General features: G+C 45.7%; 1 protein-coding gene across 8 annotated transcripts in view; it reads right to left on the reverse strand.

Annotated features, from left to right (window-relative positions):
* Window positions 1-1,385: 1,385 nt before the first annotated feature.
* Window positions 1,386-25,715, reverse strand: part of ARHGAP10 (Rho GTPase activating protein 10) — a 288,119-nt gene continuing 263,789 nt past the window's right edge. For 7 of the 8 annotated variants that reach the window (XM_070611643.1, XM_070611639.1, XM_070611637.1 and 4 more), the window contains 3 exons: window positions 12,823-12,972; window positions 11,589-11,680; window positions 1,386-2,143 (listed from right to left, as the gene is read on the reverse strand). In XM_070611643.1, coding sequence (XP_070467744.1) covers window positions 2,055-2,143; window positions 11,589-11,680; window positions 12,823-12,972 — 331 coding nt within the window. In that variant the 3' untranslated portion in view covers window positions 1,386-2,054. The remainder of the gene's footprint in view (window positions 2,144-11,588; window positions 11,681-12,822; window positions 12,973-25,715) is intronic. The other variant, XM_070611641.1, reaches the window with a different exon arrangement.

Here is a 25,715-nt window from a genome sequence, read left to right on the forward strand (position 1 = left end):
TAGAGGCGATTTAATTTGCCTGAACTTACACAGCAGCCAGACTTAGTGGTGATTTGACCATGTAAATGGGGTGAATGTACTTGGGGCGTTAAGAGCAGTTTGGGGTGCAACTCACTGTGAAGGACGGAAATCTTCCTGAAGCAAATCAATCAAGTCCTGGTGCAGCAATGCTAATTCTTAACACCCCACGGGGACACATCAATTAGGAATACTGCCAGGAAATCACCCCCAGTGCTAACCTGCGCCCACTATAACAAACTGCCTATCATTTTGCATTTTCCCGCAGAGGGCTTTCTTCAAATGGGGCACACCACTAACCTCTTCTCACAAGTCAATTTTCCATCTGTATCCCTAAGCAGCAGACATGGGCAAGAAATGACAACTCAGAACACAGGACACTGGGGGCTATGCCATCCCCACCCTCTGAGCCAACCTGGCCCACTGCACAGGCCTAGGCCCAGCCCTCGGCCTCAGGGTCAGCCACTGTCGTGTGGCCCTGAGCTACTCAGCAGTCCCAATACTCCACCAGGCCCACAGTTCAGTATTTTACATTACATTGCGCTGAGATTGTCCTTATTTTTATGTAAAATATGGGCACACTTCAACAGGCCCATTACCCTGTATATACGTGACCTCAAACTGGAGACACTACATGGTCCATGTATCAGAGACCTCACACCTGATACCCAGCAAGCTCTTGAATCAGCTCATCTGGGGACACATCCTTCCTGTGACAAATTCCTAGGAGTTCAGTCTCTGAAAAGCTGAGGAACCTCCCCTGGGGAAAAGAGACATGCCAGGCCCCCAAAGCAGACCCTGGAGCAGGAGGAGCTGAGAAGAGTAAGGAATGAGGGCAGCAGGGTCTGCCCACAGCTGGGGCAGCTGTCATATACCGGGTCATGGCTGAGGCTCCTCAGAAATGGCCTGAATGCCTGACCTGCCGCCCCACAGCACAGCTGAATCCAGATGGCAAGATCAGCGCCGAGACCTGGAAGGCAGAGGGAGGGTGGGGTGGGGTGGGGACAGAGTTGTACAATGAAGCTAGTCAGGAGGGCTGGCCTCCACAGTACTGACGCAGCTCACGCACAAACCACTGCAGGGCAGAGGCAGAGCCCCACTCCTGGTCAGAGGCACACAGGCCACTGCGGGAAAGGCCTGCTCAGGTGGCTGGAGGAGGCCCTCCAGAATTTCCCATATCAGAGAGGGCCACTGCCCCAGGAACACGCCCTGCTGCAAATAAGCAAGGCTCCTGGTTAATAAATCTACCTGCGAGTGTGTGCCAGCATCAGAGGGAATGACTCTCCATCCTTTGGCTGCCAAATCATAAAACGTTACAGAGAGAATGAATTCCATGAGCTCTTCCCCACATTATGACACAAATCAAATAGTAAATTACATTTTATTTCATTTACAGAGACCTTGGGGCCAAAAGGTGGTGTTTGGAAAACAGCACACAGGTGAGAAGCACCGAGAAGCCTGTTATAAATACCGGTGGCTCTAAGGAGAGTGAGCGTGGGGACCAGGGGGCCATCTAGGAAAGAGCATCTCTCTGCTGCCCTCTGGGTTTAGACCAATTCCCCTGCCTGCCAGCAGCAGCCGCCTCCACACCACATCAACCAGAGCCAAGAGTGCATCCTGCAAATGACACCAGGAGTAAGTACAGTTCCCTTTCAAATCTCAGCAGCAGGTGCACAGGCGGTGTCTGGTGTCTGGTGGGGGAGGTTGGGCCAGCAGAAGGCTGCCCTCTGTCTCATTCCATAGGCTGGATAATTAAAAATCACAAGTCCCAAGGCTTGAGAAATGAAAAGTCCATTCTGTTCATCCTGACATTCTTTTCCCACTCCACAGATCTACACAGTTCGGTGCGGTCGTCCCCTCTCCCCTCATCGCTAGCAGGATGTCCCCCCTCCCCACCCCTGGAGTGCCAATCGTGATCTGTCATTCCCATGTGTCCAGGTGGCTTTGGGTTCTGCCCAGGAGAAGGGAGGCAGCTCACCGCCCCCAGGCAGGTCCTTGGGTACCAGGGTCCACGTGGGGCCCTCACGGGCCAGGCGCTACAGCAGCTTGACATAATTCTGTGGAATCAGGCCCCTCTTGCCGTTCAGAGTCCCTTCGAGCCAGCCAGGTTCCCTGGAGGTTTGCACTGAAAAGGAAGAGAAGTCACTTTTAACCAAGATGCCCCCAAGTACTTGCTCCTGTGAATTCACTGTTCTGCTGTGTATATGAAAGGCTCAACCAGGGAGTGGCCAGTAGAGAATGGGGCCCATTTCTGGGATGTCTGGTTACAAATCTGCATGAGGGTTATTTATAGGATTTGGCCTTTGGTTACCACATCTTCATCTGTCTTCCTACAGCAGCCTGCTAACCAGTCTCCCAGCTTCCAGTCTGACTCCTTCCAATCCACTATGCACAAAGGAGCTCAGCGAACTTTCTGGAACACAGAGCTGATCACATCATTCCCCTGTTTAAAGTCCATTGTCTATAGGAACAAACCCAAGCTTCCAGTGGTCTGGTGCACAGGCCACAGCCCTGCCCACCTCTCCAGCCACCCCACACACTCCTCACTATTGCATCATCCTTGTCACCTGAGGGAATCATCCAGAGAAATCCCCAACCGGACCTCCAGGCCTTTGCACATGCAGTACCTTCTGCCTAGAAAGCCTTTCCCACACTTCTTCCTCGTTATAGACCATAAATGCCCCCTCCTCTAGGGAGTCTTCCTCGACCTTTCTCAGCACTTATCAGGCCTCACAGGCATGGTCTGCGCAGTTGTCTGACTGCCACACTGGACGGGAGCTCCTGGGGACAGGGCCCAGGCCTTATGTACCTGGCACACTGCAGATGTCCATAAATATCCATGACAGATACATAAGAGAATGACCGCAAGCTGGATAACAAAGGGCACCGGGACAGAGCACTGATCACCAGGGTTTGCAAGTCAAATACAGAAGCATCTAATAACCCCCAGCTGTGGGCAGGCCCAGCTCAGGCCTCAACAGTGTCAGGAGCAGGAGTGGCAGCGTGTGCACAGATGAAAGGGGAGGTGCAGGCTGGCCCAGCTGACCAACTCAGGAGCTAGCTGAGCAATGCAGGTGTGATCACAACCCAGAAGGAGAACTACTGTGTATCAGAAACCAAGCAAACACATACATGTATACCACATACAACCTTTAGGAAACAGTACTCTCCTCACTATGTGCAAGGCACTCTTGTTTATTCTATTATTTTAAATGCTGATTGGAACTCAGTAAATGGAATTCATAACCCACTAATGTGTAGCAACCCACGGTGTGACCTCCACAGGGCTGTTCCCTTGGCTCGGAATGCTCTTCTCCCCAGTGTATGCCTTAAGCTATCAGTTTAGGCACCCCTCCCTCTAGGACCACTGTAATGCTCCAGGTCAGGGCCCCAGTTATACACTATTTTCTCTCTCTCTCTCTCTCTCTCTCTCCCCCTCCTCGCCCCGCCCCCCCACCCCGCCTAGGCTACGCTCTAACATGAGCACAGTGCCTGACACATCTTTATCTGTTTCATGAATGAATAAACAAATGAATGAGAGCTGTGCCCTCCACGTGATCTGGCAGCAAGTCACTTTCTTCATGCCCTCACTGACATTTACTCTGACACTGTTCCTCAGGGCAGGATTTCTAAAGGCTTCTCGCCTAATCCAAACCACCCAAGCCGGCAATGCCACCAGGGCGCAGCCATGGTCAGGGAAAAGGATTGGATTCTTTGTGAAAGGAGCCCAGGGGTCATGCAACATGGTGGGCCTACATGGAAAGGGTCCCAGGGCTCTGGTAAGAGGACCTGGAGGGGACTCCTGGATGATAAGTGCTAAGTGGGCGTGCCTGGAGAATTACACAACCCTCAAGGCCTCACTCAGTCTCCTCACCTGCAAAATGGGGTAACTAGCACTTAGCTTGTAGGACTGCCGTGAGGAGTCCATACAACAGTTTATGTAACCTTGGATGTGCTCAGAGTTTCTTCTCCCACACACACAAGCTCACAGAGAGTAGGTATTAATAAACATCAGCTAAACAGAAGAAAAAGAAAGGTGGTTTCCCACAAAGCTGGGGGTGAGAGGAGGCCTGAATGTGGAAAACCAAACTTGGCTGGGAATCCTGCACCGACCCCACCAACAGATCGGAGGGGCTCGTCCACACCCCATCTGCCTTGTCTACAGAGAAGAGAGATGGCACCAACTTACGGAGGGTACCAAGGGGACTCCTGCAATATCCAAGAGCCTGGAAGTGGCCAAGGGCTGGTGGTAGGGCGAGATGGGAGGGAGGAGTCCTGAGCACCCACAACTGGGCGTCCTCAGGCACAGAGAAGGTGGCTCAGAGGCTCCACTGAGGCCTGAGACAGTCTCCCCCTCCTCTGAAGACCTGGCCTCTCCTGGGAGCATCAAACTACAAAATACCCATCCCAGGCTCCTCTCTGTACTTTGTTGATCAAACTGCTTCCTCCAATATCAGTGTGAGGGTTAGTTTTATGAGGCAACTTGGCTGGGCCATGGTACCCAGATATTATTCTAGATGTTTAGATGGGTTAACAGTTAAATCAGTAGATTCTGAGTAAAGCAGATTACCCTCCATAATAGGCATGGGCCTCATCCAATCGGTCAAAGGCCTTCTTCGAACCAAGACTGAGCTCCTTGAAGAAGAGGGAATCCTGCCAGCAGGCCACCTCTGGACTGACTACAGCTGTTCCCTGGGTCTCCAGCCTGCCCACCTACCCTGCAGATTTTGGGCTTGTGCCTCCACAACCGCACAAGCCAATTCCTTAAGATAAATCAATATCTACCTATCTATCTATTTATCTCTCGATCTATCTTTCCAGAGAGATTCATTCATTCATTCATCCACATGCACACATACATCCTATTTGTTCTGTTTCTCTGGAGAACCCTGACTACAAGCAGTTTCAGGAGTAAGAACCTCATTTTGGGGGAAATGTTGACGCCAAGAGGCAGTGAGGATAAGGGAAATGAGATGTGTTTGGAATCCACGAGATCTGGCTGGACCTCTGGCTCCTTAATGACTGCGACCCTGGATGATTTACTTAATCTCTTACGACCCTAAAAGAAGGGGAATGATGATTCATTCAAAGTTGTTGCAAAGATTAAAATGAGACCATTTACATCAAGTGTGATGCCAGGCACACACTGTTTCCATGCCCTGTCCAATGTAGGAAAGTAAATATGCATGGGTCTCAGCTTTTGTCACATCCCATGGGCTGTGTTCTGCCTGTCAGTCTCAGTCCAGGAGCCTTGCTCTCCTTCAGCCATGGAGCCCTGGGCCAGCTTCATGCTGGAAGAAGGTCACAGCATGTAACAAGAGAGGTGCCATGGACTGCATGTGTGTCCTTCTGAAATTCATACATTGAAACTAACTCCCAGTGGGATGATACTAGGAGGTGGGGCCTCTGGGAGGTAATTAGGGTTAGATGAGATCATGAGGGTGGAGCCCCCACGATAGAACTAGTGCCCTTCTAAGAAGAAACAGGAGAAACCCTGATTCCTCTTCCCCCCACCCCCTGCCATGTGAGGAAACCAGGAAGAGAGCTCTCAACAGAACCTGACCATGCTGACATCCTCTCAGAATTCCCAGCCTCCAGAACTATGAGAAATAAATTTCCATTCTTTAAGCCACTCAGTCTACGCTATCTGTTTCAGCAGCCCGAACTGACTAAGACAGTGGGTATGGGACCAGGGACCCTGACTAGCACTGAAGAGCAATCGATCTCGTCCTCAGACATTCTGAGAGGTAGCGGACGTGGGGAAGAAATGAGGGACGTGAACTAGACAGTTGTTCCTCATTCCCTGATGCTGGGCTGCCACCGGGCCACAATCCCCTGTCAGGGACAGGGCAGGTCAGTAGCTCCACTACTCACAGCGAAAGGCTGTGGAGAGCCAGCTGCTCATTTAAGACCCCGTGACACAGAAGCTGACAGTGCAGCATTCACTTAGCAAGCACTGGGGAGCACTATCTGTGTGCCAGGTGCCGAGGGATGGCCTATACCACAAACCCTGCCCTGCCCCCTACAAGCTATGTGACCCTAGGCAAGTCATCCAATCCCAAGAACCTGGTGAGTACGTGATGACAGTTACACCAATGCTCCCTGGTACATACTATGAATTTTTTTTATTGTGGTAAAATATATGTAACATAAAATTTACTATTTTAACAATTTTTAAGTGTACAGTTCAGTGGCATTACATACATTCACAATGTTGTGTGACCATTATCACTATCCATTTCCAGAACTTTTTCATCTTCCCAAACTGAAACTCTGTAGCTAGTAAACACTAATTGCCCAGTCCCCCTCCCTGGGCTCCTGGTAATCTCTATCTTACTTACTTTCTTTCTACACCAGTAGGAGTGTCCCTCTTATAGATATTTCATGTAAGTGGGATTATATAATATTTGTGCTTTGGTGACTGTCTTATTTCACTTAGCATAATGTCTTCAAAGTTCACCCATTTTGAAGCATGTATCAGAATTTCATCCCTTTTATGGCTGAATAGCCAATAGCCCGTTATATATATATACATATTCCACATTTTGTTTATCCATTCATTTGTCAATGGACATTTGAGGTGTTTCTACTTTTTAACTATCGTGAACAATGCAGCTGTGAACATGAGTGTAAAACTATCTTTTTGAGTCCCCTGCTTTCAGTCCTTTTGGGTATATATCCACAAGTGGAATTACTGGACTATTTGGTAATTCTATGACCGATTTTTTGAGGACCTCCCATACCATTTTCCACAGCTACTGCACTATTTTACATTCTCACCAGCCATGCCCAAGGGTTCCGATTTCCCCACATCCTCACCAACACTTATTTCCCCCCCTTTTTTTTTGTGAGGAAGACTGGCCCTGAGCTAACATCTGTTGTCAATCTTCCTCTATTTTATGTGGAATGCTACCACAGCGTGGCTTGATGAGTGGTGCTAGGTCTGTGCCTGGGATCTGAACCTGCGAAACCCAGGCAGCCGAAGCAGAGCATGTGAACTTAACCACTACGCCAGTGGGCCAGCCCCCCTTTTTCTGATTATAGCCATCCTAATGGGTGTAAGCTGGTATCTCATTGTGGTTTCTCCATGTCCTCGTGAATTACCATCCCAAAACAACAAGGTCACTGAGCTAGTGACAAGAATAATTTGTGAGAAGCTTTCTCCAGAACAGAATCTGGACTTAGGTTTTTTGCTGTTTTTTTGTTTTAGCATAATATAAACAATATATGTGACAAATATTTAAATCATTGTAATACAACAAATACCAGGAACCCACACTCAACTTAAGAACTGCAACATGGCCAACATGGAGGCCTCTGTCCTATGCTCTGTCTCCCCACCTCATACTTGTCCCTGCCCCAAAGTAACCAGTAGCTTCTCTCACCCCAGCTATGGTTAAAACACAGTTTTATCGCATATGTACATATCTGTAAAAAATATACTATTTTGTGTATTTCTGAATTTAACCAGAATCACATCATACAGAGTCTTCTGGCACTTACTTCTTTTTGCTTAACCTGTTTTTCTAAGATTCCTTCATGTTAGGACTATATTTAAGAATACAACTGTTGGGTTGTGGAGTCCACACATGATCAACTTTCCAAGATAAGCTCCCCAAACAATGGAGAGATCATGCCTCCAGGTGGAAATGAACACAGTCTGGGAAGCCAGGAAGCCAGCCTCACTGCTGAGAGAGGCCAGCTCGTGGAAACCTGTCCTGCCGGGCAGCCCTGGAGAGGGAAGGCACCCCCTGCCCTGCCTGGAGGGGCCAGCAGCTACAAGGCCGCCTGTCTGGAAAGAGAGCAGGGCTGACCAGTCACCAGGGAAATGTATTTCTGGGGTTCCCCAGTCCCAGAGAAATGGGAAAGGTCCCTCTGGTTGTCACAGGAACATTGGCTTCCCTGAGACTTTACCAACACAGCCCGCCCTGGGGGATATGGGAGGCATTTCCCCAGAACAACATCTAAGCATCAGTGTGTCTACTATAGAAATGAATCTTCCGCCTAGAATTCAAGCTCAAGTGCAGGCCCACATAGTAAGAGCAGAGAGCAAGGAACAGTTATGGAGCTAGTTAATTACTAAAGATTCCTTTCCGTTCCACACGCTGGTGTAGGATTTCCCACTTGTATATATTCTGAACCACGTAACTACTGACAATTGTGGCTCAGGGGCCACTTTGACCTGGATTTTCCCTTCTCCAAAGGCCAGTGAATGCCATAAACCAATTTCCTTTGTTGCCTGTAGGAAGCACAAAAGAGGAATGCACTGCAAGAACATTTATGCGAGCTGGAGGATTCCAAATGGACAAGCGAACATAGGAAAAATGTCTTGGGCATTTCAAGGATGCTAAGTATGGCTGGTCTGCAGAAAGGATGTGTTCCTGGTGACAATCCTGTAGCTGAGTTATAAACAGTGGCCAAGTGGACCACTGCCTAGCTCCACAAAGTTGAGGCCAGAGGAACTGCCGGTCTGTCCTGTCCTGTCCCAGTCAGGAGAAAGGAAGAGCCCTCAGCCATTCGAGAAAGGGCTTCAGTAGACATTTTCTGAGCAAGCTCACACTTTTAACTAGTTAGAAATTCCCTGCTAAGAGATCAACTATCGGGCCGGCCCCGTGGCAGAGTGGTTAAGTTCGTGCGCTGCGCTGCAGGCGGCCCAGTGTTTCGTCAGTTCGAATCCTGGGCGCGGACATGGCACCATTCATTGAGCCACGCTGAGGCGGCATCCCACATACCACAACTAGACGGACCCACAACTAAGAATATACAACTATGTACCGGGGGGCTTTGGGGAGAAAAAGGAAAAAAATAAAATCTTTAAAAAAAAAATAAAAAAAAATAAAAAAAAAAAAGAGATAACTATGCACAGATGATAAACGTTCAAACACACAGAAAAGAATAAATCCTGCTTAAGGGCCTTCCACATTCTGTGTCCTTTAAGACCTGACCCTAAGAAGCAGCAAGTCTAACGGTGCAGGTTCTGAAGGCATTCCACCATGCTTATCCGCCACTGCAGAAGAACGAGGGGAGGCACCCGCAAGACAAGCAGCTCCCATAAAATGAGACACTCACAGACTCCTATAGGCAGAGGTGTCAACCCATCACCAAGGCAGCTACAGAGCAGTTAGCCCTGGAAGGAAGACTGAGGAAGAACCGAGACCTCCTGGGTGCCCCAGCGAGAGATCTACACAGAGATGGACACCAGCCCCGCACAGCACCGAATCTGAGTGGGGCTGTCTCGGCTTAGACGGGAGCCACGGCCACAGTGCACCCTGGTGCGCCAAGTGCACCTCCACAGTCAGCAACATCCTCCCTCCACTGATGGCTGTGCTGCACTCAAAACCCTGCCTGCCCGTGGCCCAGAATGCTGTCTTGACACAAGATCAATCTTGTGGACTTCCCTGAAGATTAGGATGAGGAATCTGATGCACAGAGAACTTAGGGAACTTGTCCCAAGTTGCACAGAGAGGAAAAGCCAAGATCTGACTGCAGGCAAAATAACTGCAGAGTTGACAACCCATAGCCACCTGTACCAACCACTACTCTTGTCCAAAACACTGAGATACTGGGGAGGGGTGGGGGGGGGGCGATTGGGTATATATATGTATGGGGTGTGTGTGTGTGCGTGTGTGTGTGTGTGGAGACAGACAGACACACACACACAGTCACCCACACACTTTTTTAAGGAGGACTCCTACAAGTCATCTAGGGACTTCAGAGTGGAGACTTCAGCCTCCTGTGTCAGACATCTATCGGCCTTTCCCCTGTTATCTGTGCTGGCAGAACCAGATTTGCCTGAGGTCCTGACCCTCATTCACATGTCTGTGTGTCCAGAGGTGGGCATGTCCCTATGCCCAGTATGGTTCTGACTGGTCTAACTCCCTGCCAGTGATATGTTCAGAGTGAGCATATGACCGTGTTCTGGCTATTGAGATGTGAGGACAGGGAAACTAGGAAAAGAATTCTAGAAAAGTTTTCTCATTCTCAATGAAAGGAACACAAGAATGAGGCACCCCCTTCTGCTGGGGCTGACTGTGGCCATGATGCCCAGAACTGTGGCAGCCATCTTGTGTCCACTGGAGAAAACCAGCCAGAGGCCGCTGTTCACAAGCTGAGAACGGTTCAGCAGAGATGGAAATACTGTGGTCTTTGAAGACACCTTTGAGAATGTAAATTAACCAAGCCTGAAACTCCCTACTTCCAGAGTTACTGCTGTGTGAGCTAATCCCTTTTCATGACTGATTTGGCCAGTTGTGTCAGTTTTTGTTACTGGCAGTCAAAGGCATCCTAACAGATACACCTTCTACCAAAGTAAATATCTCACGAACAACACCGTGTAAGGGATTCCAGAGGCTCCTAAGCAAATCTAATCACACCATGTAAAAACTCATCAGCATCTCCCAAACGCATGGATTTCAATGCTACCATCTCAGCTTTCCCTGCTGCCATACGCTGTGCCCATACATGACACTCCTAGAGGAGGGCAGCGACTTTGCCACACTCTGCTGGCAAATGTGCATGTAGGTATGTTATGGCGATAGAGGAATGATCTGGCTTCTCCTCCCAGAACAAACTTCCCCACAAAGTACAGTTCTGTCATCTGTGGGGTTTTTTGTTGTTGTTTGTTTTCTGACACTATCAGGAGTCCGTGGCTCCCAAGACTACACATGACACATACATAGAAATCTATTCTAAATGAGGCAGCTTGCTTTCTAAAAACAATCAGCAATGCTGCATTACTGACAAGATACCACTCTGCGTTGTGTTGACACATTCCACATCTTCTAAACATTCTGGCTAATCAACCATTCCACTCCAAGCATCGAGGCTTCTCCCTGCTTCCCCAGAACTCTCTGGGCAGCTCCACCCACACACATCACCACCGTTTCCACAGCAACCAATGAATTTCATAATGAGCAGGACTGGGAAGGAAGAAATCAAAGTGGGGGGGGAGAGACATGCACTGAACCACAGGAGAAATTTGTGAAATATTAAGCTGGGTAGAGCTCCTAAATGCTGTGTGTGAATATAAAACCCTCAAATAAAATCGACGCCCTTGTTTCAATATGCAAAGTCAATACCCATAACCAGAGATTCACACACGCTTCAAAGGAGCAAAAATCATGCAAAGTAAGAATGGTAAGGGATTATAAAACAACATTTTTTAACAATACTACTCTCATGGAACTCAGATTTGGCAAATCTGAAGCATTCTGGAGGGTTGGCTGGGAGAATGGGAAAGGAAACAAACGACAGAAATCAGAAATACTTCTTCACTCTAAGTGGCACTAGCTTCTTTACATCAGGAGAAAGATATCCTGAACGAAGACTCACAAGAGTTAAAAGCGTGGAAGATAACCAAGATTACAGCAGAAGGGGTATTCCAGCGACCAAGACATCGGCCCTGGTGCTCAGTTCCTCGGAGCCAAATGGGCCCACCCTGTCCTGTCCAAAGCACCAAGGGGTAGACCTGTGCTCCTGACAACACCACACCCAGTGACTGCTCACTCTGGGCTGTAGACATTCTGGGGTGATAGAATATATCCTACCACAAAGCTCCCACTAATACTTACCGTCCTCAAAAATTGCTCCTATTTCAAAAGATAATTCTGAGCTGTGTTCTGCTTCACACGGATACACCGCTCGAGCCTTCCGATTGATAACACTGGAGAGGAAACGTGGAAGAATGTGAGAAACTGAGAGGGATAAACCTCACCTTTCTCCCACCCCCATGTCCCAAATCTCATTTATATGTCACCAGTGGGGAAACGCCTCCCAAAAAAGGAATTAGCAGAGACGGGAACATCAGGCAAGACCACAGCACTTGATTTTCAAGTAAGTGATGGGTTTTCCGATTCCAATCTTTCTTCAGGGAGCCTCTCTGAGAAGCTTTCACTGAAGCTCTTCACCTAATTCTCCTCTCCGCCCAGTGGGATGCCCTCTCCTAACATTCAACATGATCAGAACCACAGGGCATGCTTATTTCCTAAGCACTGCGGTTTATCTATTAGGAAAAGCACCGATGTCTTCAGACAGAAGACAAGGCAGTGAGAGACAGAGGCACACACACTGAGTGGCTTCAGCAACGCGCTGCAGACACTGATCTGTCTAGACTGGCAGTTGGCTTCCATACCACTCTGGAAGGGCCTGTTGTTCTTACTTGGGTCTTCTTTATTTCACCCCCTCACTCCTGACCCCAAAAGGAACATCAGTTTCAGCATCTCACTACTTGTCAAAATGTCCTATGTGTCCTTATGGGGAAAGAGCACATTGGGGAAGGATGGAAACTGTGCTGTTAGCTGGATCAGAACTGAAGAAGAAGGAAGTGTCCCGCCTCACTGAGGTTGGAGCAGACACTAAGGCTAAGAGGAGCTCCAACCAGCTACCCAAGAGGAAGGGCTTGCTAAGGGCCAGCACCTCTGGCCTCTGTACAGCTGCCTATTTAATGGCCATGGTAATTCCTGTTCCCAGTGCCCAGTTTACATTCCTTAATACAAAGCATGTGCTTTATAGTCACATATAAGAAGATGTTCCAACATAAGTAGTTACATAAATGCACAACCAGCACCCAAAAGGCAAAGTAGGTTCAAGCAGCCCTCACATTAAGGCAAATTTCTCCTAAGGACATACTTGCTCTTGAACTGAGGCACAGCCCCAAGACAAGGTTGTAAATGTTGTCTACTGTGTCCAGGAAGCCGGAAGAACCTGAGCAAGCATTTCCAGCCGAGAACACAGAACCTGCTCAGGTTGATCGAGCCCTTTCTGTGTGCTGCCCGCATATTCTACATCATATTCCAAACCACGTACCTTTCAGGTGGCTTGTCTGCTACAGTGGCAGGAGAGAGAGGGACAGGTGCGGACTTGGGTGAAGGAGGTCTAACAGCTGGGTTGCAGCTTGGTGTGGTCGGGGACTGTGGGTTAAGCCACTGGACCATACATGATCGGGGCTGGCTTGTGCTAAGGGTGGAAATTTGAAGGACAAGATTAATAGTATAAAGGCCACAGAATACCAAATACATGACACCCTAATCCTAAATAGCTGGGATGATAGCTCCCTTATCTCTCCAGAGGACCAGAAGGGACCGAGTCCTCTCTACATCCTCCCAGGTCTGCAGCCCCAAAAGCCACATCCTGAAACTACAGACGCCATATTGTACTTCTCCAAGTTTGTAGAGATCTAGTCTCATCCAACCTAGCACCACCATATCAGTTCACTAGTTAGGACACCAGAATCCAACTGTCAATATAGTTCCCTGGACTTTTGGGGGCTTCATGTTTTCTGCTTATAAGGAAAGTCACAAGAATCTACAGTCAAGCTCATGACCAAGAGCTCCAAAAATTCAACGTGTGGCCTTTTAATGTTTAAAGCTCTTTCATTTGGTCATATATACATGCAGCAACTCAGAAAAAATTGCTACTGGAATCGAGATTCTTCTAGAGAGGAGCAAAGACTAGCATTTAAGGGAGAAACCAAGGAACAGCAAAAATCTTTGCTGACCTAACATTCCCTAATATTTGAAAATTTAAAAAAAGTTAACATAAAAAGTTCAGTGAACAGACTCATGGAGGGGTCTCTAAACATGAAGGGAAAGTTCAATAAATATGTGTGGATCTCAAATTATTATTCAATGATCTCAAAACTGGAGGCTAGTGACTATGGCATATGAAACTTACTTCAAAAGCATAGTGCTAAAAACTGCTCATTTCGTTCAATTACATTTCCACTACATATGTATTCAATGGCTGCTACACCAAGATACTCTTCACCTCAGATTCACCCTCTTCGGCTAAAACCAATTTCCATGAGCAGCTTCCTTGTCTTTCCACGTTCCTGAGCATTATCTTTGATTCCTTCTTCTCAAGCAGAACTAATACTACGTTCTGCCCACTTGTACTTCAAATCTCATCATTGTCAGGACTATCCCGTTCTCACAGCTGCATGCCAGTGTTACCACTCCGGTCTCCTGGCTAACCCCCAGCACCATTCCTCCAACTTGGCCAGGTCAATCAGCCACACAGCCACCTAAGACCCAGTCTACTCCATCTACCTCCCCAAGAACTAGTGCGCTCCCCAACTTGCCCCTCCAGGGGCTCCCCTGCCCCACACCCTGGCAGGTCCGCCTGTAGCTCTGCTTCCCTGATGTTCCTGTACTCTGCCTCCTGTCTCTCTTCACCCCTCAGGCTCTCCCACTCCTATGCCTGCTCTCATACTCAGCTCCAGGTCTCCCCGACTCCACTTTGGCCTTTCCTAAGTCACAGCAATAAATGGGACAGCAGCTTGGCATAAGTTGTTCTGTGATGGTTTCAGATATTTCTCTTGCTTTTGGGGCAAGAGTGGGTCTTTAACTCTTTTTGTAGACCTCACAAAGCCAGGCAGTGTACCAGGTACATGAAGTCTTCAACCAACATCTCAGCAACCAATTCAGATGTTCTAAAACTAAAAGTGGATTTTATAAATCAGGTACATGAAATACTACATTATTGACTTAATAGATATTTAGTACACAGGTTTCCTATCCCTTGATCAGGAAAGGGGATGGTGGATGTGCACTTAAAAAATGTTACTCTTTGAACAACTTATCTACAATCCCCTTATCCAGCCATTCATTTGGAAGTCATAAAACCTATTTCATACTAAGCAAAGAAACCTATAAATCTCAAAGTGTTCTGTATCACCTGCAGCAAGTCACTCAATTCTTTATCAGACAATGAACCTTGCGTGGTGTCTTACTAATCAGGAAAGGAGGGGAGGGCTGAGGGAAGCTCTGACCAAGAATTTAAGACCACAGTTAGCCAAACAATTTCCATTTTCTCTCCCAGCAATTATTCAAGGTGCTTGGAGGAGGGTGGTGGTGGAAGATGAGATGTTTTACCACACCCCCATCAGCCCTTTCTAGTCATAAATACTCAAGCGATTAAATGATGGCCATCCATGTGCTGAGAGGGAGGACAGCTACAGGATGAAGATAAAGTAACAATGTGACTACATTTATAAGGCTCTTTAAAAATAAAGATCATAAATTTTATAGCTGTTATCTACTTAATCCTCACATCTTTTTTTTTTTTTTTAAGTGTTTTTGTTTTTTTGTAAAGGGAAAATACCCCTTTTGGAAAGTGAAAGATTGTTGGAATAGCAGATGTAGATAGTGCGAGCCCATCTCTTAGCTTGGCTTTCTCCATCATGTCCCAAAACAGGAAATCAGAATCAGCAATCCTCTGCCAGGGTCAAGCTCTCAACATCTCCTTTTTTGTTTCTTTGTTTTCTGTGATCTCTGTTGTTCAACATATAGATGTGCTGTGTGACCCAGCACTAACCAGTTCACCAAGACAATCTTTCCAACTTCCCACTTAAGACTTGAATTTCTGTATTTGTGGGGCTTGCCCCGTGGCCGAGTGGTTAAGTTCACATGCTCTGCTTCGGCGGCCCATGGTTTCACCCATTTGGATCCTGGAGGCAGACATGGCACCGCTCATCAGGCCATGCTGAGGTGGCGTCCCTCATGCTACAACTAGAAGGACCCATAACTAAAATATACAACTATGTACTGGGGGGCTCTGGGGAGAAAAAGCAGGAAGGAAAAAATAATGAATCCCATGTGGGTACCAACTTTGAGAGCTGGAATATTCATAGGAGGGAGCAAAACACAAGTTTGAAAACAGTCTCTATGGAGATGATGGAGCCACGTGGACAATTGGAAGTCCTGTGAAAGAGGAACCCCACGTAGTAAAACAAAGTTTGGAAAACAGAACAGAATAGCTGCTTGAATACAAGAAACTTTTCACAGGTAAGGAGTGGGGATGAGGCAAGAAGTGGCTCAATAAATATACCTGTACCCAAGTGCTAAAGTGAGTTCTCATCTCAGCCAGTAGAGGTCAGATGATGGTGTATTTCACAGGTGTGTCCCAAAAGCAAACTGTCCATATTTTTTTGAAAGCAAGAAATTGTAAACATGAGCTTCTTTATAGAAATCATCTCCTACTTGCCATAATTTGAAATAATTTAATTTTTTTGTAATAAAGATCAAATTTAACTATTTAATTCTTTAAAATATAATGCACATAATTTCCCAAAAAAAGCAGTAGAGAAAAATATTACTTTTGAAAGAAAATTTCTGATATTCCCTTTCTCTTGATTTGAAACCTTTTAGGGGAACACTAGGCAATTCAGAAATGGTAGCCCCTAGCAAAGGTCTAGCAGTTTTTCTCAACCTGGGCCCTAGGAGAGAATTAAGCCCTAAGGCATCCATGTACATCATAAATGAGCATCTCTCCTATACATCTAGAATGGTGCTAGCTACCATTCTAGCCTTGGCAGACGATTCTCCATGGGTCTCGTGTTTCCGTGCTTTGAGCGAGCAGAGGCACTGGCTGCCTTTGTCCTGGACTATCTCTTCAAGGATGTTTGTAGAGCAAACAGCCTTGGGAGATAGAGAGTGTCTCTCCCTCTGGAGCAAAGAGCAAGCTTTACTGCGTTATATAAGATCTGAGTTTCCTTGTTTATTTTCCACATAGGAGTGAAATCATATGGTAAGTGTCTTTCTCATCTGACTTACTTAACATACAGAGAACAGACAGGTGGCTCCCAGAGGGGAGGGCGGTGACAGGAGGGCAAAAGGGGTAAAGGGACACATGTGTACACTAACGGACAGAAACTAGACTTTTGGTGGTGAACACAACGCAGGCTACACAGAAGTTGAAATATAATAATGTACATCTGAAATTTGTATAATGTTATAAACCAGTGTGACCTCGATTAAAAAAAAAAAGATCTGGGTTTCCTAAGCTCTGGGTTCCTCTCTTGGAACCCCACACGCAGGTGTTACCTGGCCCACAGGGCATCACCCTGTGGGAATTGGGACTTGGAGGAATTGATAGTCTGACTATTGCCAGTGCTATGACTAGGAGAGTACTTTGGCTCTGACCAGGAGGTCCCAAGTCTTCTGCCAGCATTCCTGAAACCACGGCAGGCAAATCTGGCAGCTTACAAGCAGAGTAAAATTTCAGATTTCATAGTTCTTGACATTATCATCCTTGGGAGAATTGAGAAAATACTCACTCAAGTCATTTCTTGTATTCTGTGGTTCAAAGAATCCTGGCTAAGAAAGTCTTTGGGTTAAAGATCAAAAATGATGCGTGATCGCAAAACAAAAAGCTCAATACTTGCTAGAACATAATGAAATATTGAGTGTTTTCTCCTATCACTTCCCAAATTTAAACATTTTTTTTTAATCTACTCATTTCCTTCCTGCTGCCCCTTTAACTACAGATTTTTGATGAGTAAGACTGGCATGATCACAAACCACCAATTTTATTTAATGATGAGCTGCTAACCAATTACAAAAAAGTACTGAAGTGCCACATGTTTCCTGAAAGCCAAGTTGTGGCTTGCAAAAACAGAGGCAGAACTCAACTATTCCTGAAAAGCTCAGAAACCACATTTACCAAGAGAGAAATAAATTGTAGAGAAATACTAATATCTGTTTGCTTGCTACCTTCCCAATGTGACATACTAAACTAAAAGAAGCTTCTCCTAAAGCAGGATTCCTCTCCATTTTCAGGGCAGAAGAGCCAACATTACCACCTGCCTTGGAGGAGAAACGTTTCCTTCTCAAAGAAAAGGGATGAATGGAAACGAGAGTTTCACTAAAAACACAAAGATTTAATACTGCTAACTCAGAAACTTGTTCTTGAAAACACTTATACTGAAAGTAAACCTGGCTATTCCTAATGCCACAGAGAAGTCTCTCGCGTTTGGACAGGGTAGGGCGGGGCAGGGTGGAAGGGCCAGGGAAGATGCATTTGTGAAAGCGATGAGAGAATTCTCTTCTATGAAAAGAATCAACACTCTCGCTTTGGAAAAACAGTTCTGTATTTCAGGGAAAGATTCTCTAGCTTTTGTGATGGGGAGGAATAAAACCTCAAAAACATGAAATTATGACAGTAGCTGTGTATGTGTACACTTTACAGAGTTTATTTTTATAAAATGTAACAAATCAGCAGTATATGCTGCTTCTGATTCAAACTGTGACCCAATCTTCTCCAGTACCAGACTCTACGTGCCATGCATATTAAAAACTTTTTGGCAGCAGAAGAGCACAAACATTTCAGAAATTGGGGACGGGAGTTAGGGCCTTAACTGTTAAAATTCGACAACAGCTGCACCAGCCACCAGAAGGCTCCTGCATCTGACAAACATTTCTTGCATAGCACAGATGGGTCAGGCGTTGGGCAGTGCTGGTGATACCAGCGCCCCATTCCAGGCTCTCAGAGCACTGAGCATAATTCAAAACGCAAAGGATGGAGAACAGAGAGAATATGTATCCAGAAAAGAAATGAGGGGCCGGCCCCATGGCCGAGTGGTTAAGTTCGCACGTTCTGCTGTGGCGGCCCAGAATTTCGCTGGTTCGGATCCTGGCCGTGGACATGGCACTGCTCATCAGGCCACGTTGAGGCAGCATCCCATATGCCACAACTAGAAGGACCTGCAACTAAGATATACAACTATGTACCAGGGGGGATTTGGGGAGATAAAGCAGGGAGGAAAAAAAAAAAAAAAGATTGGCCACAGTTGTTAGCTCAGGTGCCAATCTTTAAAAGAAAAAAAAAAAAAAGAAATGACTGCTTATTTGAAGTGGTTAAATCCCCCCAATACCAAGATATTTCACGATGGTTATATGATGTCAGAATCAAATCAGAAGTCTGCACTGGAATGAAAGAGTTTAAAACCTCATTTGCAAGGTCTCTGAGCAGAAGCTAACACATCAGTGAAATGCTCTTTCCTTCCAGTCTGGAAATGTACAGCATAAGTCTAGAACAGCTGTCCTGGGCAAAAGTGTTTGAAAATGTTAATAAAGACAGAAGGAAATATTGTAGATCTGTATATTACAGGCAATCTCTGTTCCAATAAATGTCATAGTTATTCCTTAAGTGCCAGAGAGAGAGAATTCCATAGCTAGCACATTGTTGGTTCCAAATGAGCACACCGAGGAGAATAGCAGCAGAGGAGCAAATGCCTGTGACAAGAGAGTCGCCATAATCCATGGAGTTGGGCAAGGAGGCCTTCACTGCCCATTAGGAGGGTTCAAATGGACCCTGCTCACTCATCATTCATGGTCTGAGAACTGCTTCTCAGGCCCTGTGCTAGGCACTGGGGAGACCCAGGGAACTATGACATCTGCTCTCCATGAGCACACAGTCAAGTGAGTGGAGAATGACAAACTGATAACCATAACGCAGTATGACGAGCGCCACGTAGAGAGTTGCCCAGGATACCTCAGGGGAACAGAGGAGGGAGCATCTAACTATCAAGTGGGCATCCAGGAAGGTTTTCTGGAGGAGGCGGTGGCTGCCCTGAGCTGATGCAGCCATCAGTATCATCATCACCTCTGCATACCCAGGCTCCTGCTAAGCACAACCATCCAGTCTGCACTATGCCAGACACAACTTGCATTGTTAATTTACTCATTCCCAACTACACTACCATTCCACCTTACATACAAGAAGATTGAACCTCAGAAATGTGAAATGACTTCCTCAAGGTCACATTAGTACTAAAATTCACTTTGACAAGACTGCATAGAATTCATAACCTCAAGTCCTTCTGAGTAGCTGGAACAGAATACAAGGAGAAGAGCGGAAAGAGATATACAAGGGCCAGGACCATATGCCAAAGGCAAGGGAGGGCTCCTGGAGGATTTTAATCACATGAATATAAGTGCCTGAAGCACCGCCACTCCACGGAGAGACTTGCGTTCCAAAGCCAGCATGGGCTGTGCGCCCATTTGCCACTTCTTAACATCCCCAACCTTGTTCCTTTTTTTGTAGATAAAAAGAAGGACATTCCTCACTAGCTAGAAGCTGTGCAAAGAGGAAGAGAATGACTTCAGAGTGCCTCTCAGAGGCTGGTAGACAGTTGGCATAATTAGCCTTGGCTGAGGGTCATCCGTAACTGAGTAACAAACTCCCTGGTCTTAGATTCCTTAGCTAAAATGAAGGTAAGATTTCAATGAAATTATGGTGTGAAGGCCCCCGCAGTGACTGGTGCACGGCGAGCACTCGATCAATGAAGCCCTTATTACTTGCATTAGGTATTTCTTAGTCCAATCTTGCCTCTGATTTCTAGAGTTATATCACCTTAATGAATCATTTTCTTTACCAAAAGACAACAAATAATCTGTGTCAAAGGTAAAAAAAAAAAAAAAAAAAAAAAAAAAAAAAAACCTACAGATATTAAGTGGATGTTACTATCTAAAAAAAAGTTGCTAAATGCAATGTGGTGGTATTCTAGATTGGATCCTGGAAGAAAAGGAAGACATGAGTGGAGAAACCAGTGAAATCCAAACAAAGTCCAGAGAGTATTGTACCACTGTGAATTTCTTATTTTTAACAGAAGTACCATGGTTCTGGTAAGATGTGAACAGTAGTGGAGGCTGGGCGAGGGGTCTATGGGCACTCTGCATACCATCTTAGTAACTTTTCTGTGACTCTGAAACTTTTTCAAAATAAAATTGTTATTTTCAACATTAGGAGGTAAAAAGAACAACCCCAAATAAACCTTTTAATCACTGAAACACTAAAGGCCTTTTGAGATTATGATCACACACTTGAAGGCTTGGGATCCAAAAAGCATAAGGAAAACTTTTAGTTGGTTCAACAACAAGAAAAGATTCATGAGGGTTACATTAAAAAGTCACTGCAATGCCCCCTGAAAACATGGCAAGTAAGCACACTTCTTGAAACTGGGTTTTAAGAAATGTGGACTCTTCCAAAAAAATTAGTTTTGTTTATAGCTTAGATCAAGGTCAGTGACCTTTTCCTGTGAAGGGCCAGACAGCAAATACTTTAGGGTTTGCAGGCCATGTGGTCTCTCTCACAACTACTCAACTCTGCCACCACTGCAGTGCAAATGCTGTCATAGACAAAATGTAAATGACTGAGTGGCCATGTTCCAATAAAACTTTATTTATAAAAACAAGCGGCAGTGGGCCACAGTTTGCTGATACCCGGACTAGAGAAACCAAATGAGACTCCATTGGAAGTAGAGAGTTGGGGGAGACGAAGACAAGGATGATGGCAAACTCCTCTAGGCTTGAGAAGCCCTCCCCGTCCTCTGTCTTCACAGGCTTTGTGGCGTGGGGCTCCCATGTATGCCAGAAGCCGACCTGCAAACGCCCAGGGCTTTCCTGCAACAGAAGCTCTCTTCACCAATTGCTCACAATCACTGCCTATGCAGGAGGCAGGCAGTCAATATATCAAGTCAGCATGTAAAAGCAATAACTTGCTCACCCTTGAGAAAAAATGTCTTTTGCATGAGAGGGAGGGGCAGGGAGAGGAGGCAGGGCACCGTAGGAAACCACTTGAGCACAGATAAAACAGAGCCTTTCGAAGTTGGACATGGCCACACAGCACACTCAGTCCTCACCCTGTGGGATGCTGAGGCTCCCAGGTGGTCTCCCTCCTTCACAAGAAAGGACACCACCATCTAGTCATCCTACATCTCACAGAGTTCGCTCCCAGGGTGATCATTTTCTTCGGTTTTGCTATAAAAGGACCGTCTTAGAATGACTTCTCCGATCAATCTTTCACTCAAAGACTGTTGCTTGAATCCCATTTATCTTCCTTCCGATGATCACTGTAGAATCAGGTAAGAGCTTGAACTTTAGCTGGCTGGCTGAACGGAAAAGGAACTGCAGCTTCATTTCAGAAAATTATGGGGCTTTAGATGTCTCAGCATTGTGGTCCTGCAGGGTAACTGACAGGAATGTTTCTACCAGCTCAATTCTTATGTGGAAAATAGCTGCCACCCAATGTGAGGGCTAAAATACATGAAACAGGGGCTGCCAAGCACAGCTCGAAAGAGGTACCATGTTACTCTGCTAAGAAAAATCCTCCTGTGACTGACCAAGCTGTTTTACAGGTTATCTGTCGTGATGGGTGAGCTATCATACCTCTCTGAAGAATTTAGAGTTGACTGAGACTCAGCGGGAACCCCATGCCTTGGTCATGTGACATCCATGGGCCCTATTCTCAGAGGCTTCCACAACGGAGGTTCTTACACAGAGAGCTAGGAAGGGCGACCCAACAAGCTGAGTCCTCCTGGAATGACTGCAGTAACCACTGGAAACAACACAACTTCAGGTCAACATCTAAGGCTTCTCCAGGGCCAGAGAGGTTACTTCCCTGAGCTATTTAGTGAGAATATTATATAACTGACGAACCAGGAAGTCGGGTCAAGTTAAATGAAGAATATCAAGTTAGGTTCTCAGAGGGAAGGGAAATCCAAGCAGGTGGCCGCCTGGAGCTCTCAGGGGAGCAGTGACTGGGTTTTACTACATGTGGTACCTTGAAACCTCCCAAGAGTCCAGAGGGGCAGATGTTGTTAATCCTCTTTTATAGATAATCGTGCTAAGCCTTGGTTTGCTTAAATAATTTATATAAGGCCTCGAAGGTTTTAAGGAGCAGAATGAGGATGCAAAGCCAGGCCCATCTGACTCTGAAATCAGTGCTGTACTGTCTCAACTGCCTTACAACTTACAGAGAGCTCATGAGGCCTCTGCCTGCATGGAGCTATCAAGACACAGCTAATCAATCCATGCACACCAAATGATAAATTACAACCAAAAAAACCCAATGAAACTAAAAACAAAAACAAAACTATAATGAGAAAACAATTTTTTCTTGAGTCTTAAGCAGTAGAAAAGCTACTATGAAATTCAGACATAAGTCTTCATTTTAGAAAGTCAACTCTTCCTCACGGGGCTTGAAAGTTCTATGAACAATTAACATCCTGGCTCGAAAATAAAACCTCCAAATTTCAGAACATGTAGTTACGGCACAGCAGAGGAAGATGTGAATTAGGCCACATGCAAGTGCCAAGTACCAAAAACACAAGGGACGTGTATGGAAGGATGTGAGGATGCTAGGCAGTGGGGATGGCGTAACTTCCATACAAAGTTGGAGAGAAGATTCAAGCAAACGTATAGGACAAGAGTTGTACCCAAAAAAAGGAATGTGACTAGACATATATGGTCGATGGCCAAGTATCTGGGTCCTGTGATTAGCTTCCAGAGCTTTACTGAAGCTAAAGGGAGATAACTGGATATCATGTTACTCATAAAAATATTGTAGATTCTGCTCTGTGCAAAATATCACATTTCCAAGTCTCTCTGCTCTGTTGCGGGAGAGGACGCCCTCCTCAAATCTCAGCCAAAGGTGTTGGACGATGGATGCGCAGCCACCAGATTCAAGTGTTTATTCCTCAGAGATAATTATAAACCACAGCCACATGACTTAGAGGAGGGTTAGTGCTCCTTCTTCAAAACAAGGGCAATGAGCAGCTGACAGCCATGGTCATCTCACTGGGTCTCAGAATCGGGAAACACCTACAATTTAAACAAGGTTCCCATATGCAACCAGACAATTTCAATCCCTACAGTAAAACAAGTCTACGGGACCCAGACATCACTGGGGCAGACAGATCAGGGTCAAACTCCACCTCTGTCCCTTATTAGTCATGTGGCTTGGGGCAATTTTCTTACTCTCTTTGTGCCTCGGTTTGCCTATCTTTAAAAATGAAGATAATATCTACTCCACCAGCTTGATGTGAGAATTAAAATGAAATATCATTTATAAAGCAGCTAAAAAAAGTCTGGTTGCCTCCCATAATTAATGCTCCTTGGTTTGTGATTCTGCGAAATGTAAGAGGGTAACTGTCTAATTAAGCCTTCTCTGCAGCCCCCAACCACGAGCCACTGCTGAAGCAAAACTTTCTGCTCCCTGTCAGTCCCCAGTCTCCCAACAGAAGGTCCAGAAAGGAACTAACCTCTGAGTAGAATTTAAAAGGCTGTTGTGGGGTCATAGCAAGGTGACGTGCTCTTCCTGCTCATTTGAACCTGATCCTCCTTACACTTGAGGTTTCTTAGACCTCAATCTTTCTGAACACCCAGGGACTTTGCTGCTCATTTAGGTATGGGAAAGGGGACTGGCTTCCCACGCACTCTTCAGAGTACCCAGCACCAGAGAGCACATCCTTCCACATGAAACCACTGGCTCTACTAGAAATCTTGGTCAATGTAACCCACCACATTCTGTCACCAGGGCCAACCTACAGGGAAGCAGAGAAAAGGTAGATACCTTATCAGGATATGACTTCCCCACTAGCCAATATAGCTGCTGGAAATCCCTGTGATGGGCAGTTCATTCCTTTGGGTTAAGTATCACTCTCTCCTGATCTATTTTTAAATTTATATAGCTTTCTTTCCCTTGTTACAAAAGCAGTATGTGATCATTTTAGTCAAGTTAACAAAAAAGCAGATATGCAAAAAAAAAAAAAAGAGAGAGAGAGAGAGAACTTTTAAAAGATAAATTACCTATTTTCTTTTGAAACAATAATCATAATGAAAGAGGTAAAAATATAAACGCCAACTTCTAGGGTGAACTGACTGCCTGTGGTCCACCAGCGGTTGGGAGCAGTAAGATCAAGCAGTGAAGGGAGTGAGGAAGCCCTCCGGGAAGGGGTGGAGGAGAGGGGAAAAGAAAAGAAAAAGACAGGAAGGGAGGAGGTGAAGACAAAGTCTGCCTATGACCGCCACCTTATAATTTCTGGGTGTGTGCCAAATTTCACCGAAATCTGTTAAAAACTGTTTAAGATGATTATTTTTCTGAACTTCAGACAAATCCCTCATGGTTTGTTGTGGTATACTAAGCCACAAGTCAAATTTAAGGGGCGCTTTGATATCAAAATTCATCAACTTCCTGAAAAGCAATCACAGAACCAACAGTCAGGTAATTTAAAATGCCAAGTAGTTGTCAATGGGAAATCTCTATTTGTTTGCCCAATTTAAAGGAAGCGAGTTATTTCATTGACAAGAATAAATACGGTCACCAGTAAGTGCACACAAAAACACAAAGTCTAGGGATGACACGCACAAGGCTGTAAATGCAGTGGGGATGTCTACTGTCTAATGATTTTAAGCAGCTAGCATCAAGTCTGGGTAGACAGCACCTGGGATAGACGCATCAGGAATGTCATAACATTCAGGATAAACTAAGCCAAGCCTCTCATCAGGTAGGAGGGAAGGGTCTACCACTCTCCTGGTCTGCCAGAGCACAGAGTGAGTTGCATCTTGGAGTACCAGCATTCCCAGCTACAAAGAGCTATTCTAAGAAGCTGCCATCTTGAATGTGGGAATGTGCTGGCAGGAAAGGAGGTGTTCCTTTTCATTTGAAATCTGTAGAGGCAGCAGACAGCAATGCCTGGTATTTCTTAAAAGAGATTTTCTTTTGTGGCAGGGAATCTAAGAGGATTACTTGTCAAGAAACTGCTCCATCATTTACAATTGAAGAAAACCTGTTTAGAGAAAAGTACTTTATTGGAAAAAAAATGACTTTGGAATATTTGAAATACCTTGACCTATGATGTAATGTCCTCCAAGGAGACTGAGCTAGCAATTCTTCACTGGCAATAAAGTCACCCATCACCTTACTGAGTGTACAGGTAAGTAATAGCTCCAGATTGATTGACTGCAATGAATAATACCCACAAGTCATAAACATCAGCAGAAACCTGAGAAATCCAATTCTGCTGTATTGTTTTCAACCTGTCAGAGACTACAGCTGTATTTACACACTGCCTAGATCAGAATCTCGGCTGCTGTAGGTTTTCCTCTGTAAATTTGCTTTCGGGGGCTAGGGTCACGGCA

Source organism: Equus przewalskii, chromosome 2 (genome assembly GCF_037783145.1).
Source record: "Equus przewalskii isolate Varuska chromosome 2, EquPr2, whole genome shotgun sequence".
Taxonomy (NCBI): domain Eukaryota; kingdom Metazoa; phylum Chordata; class Mammalia; order Perissodactyla; family Equidae; genus Equus; species Equus przewalskii.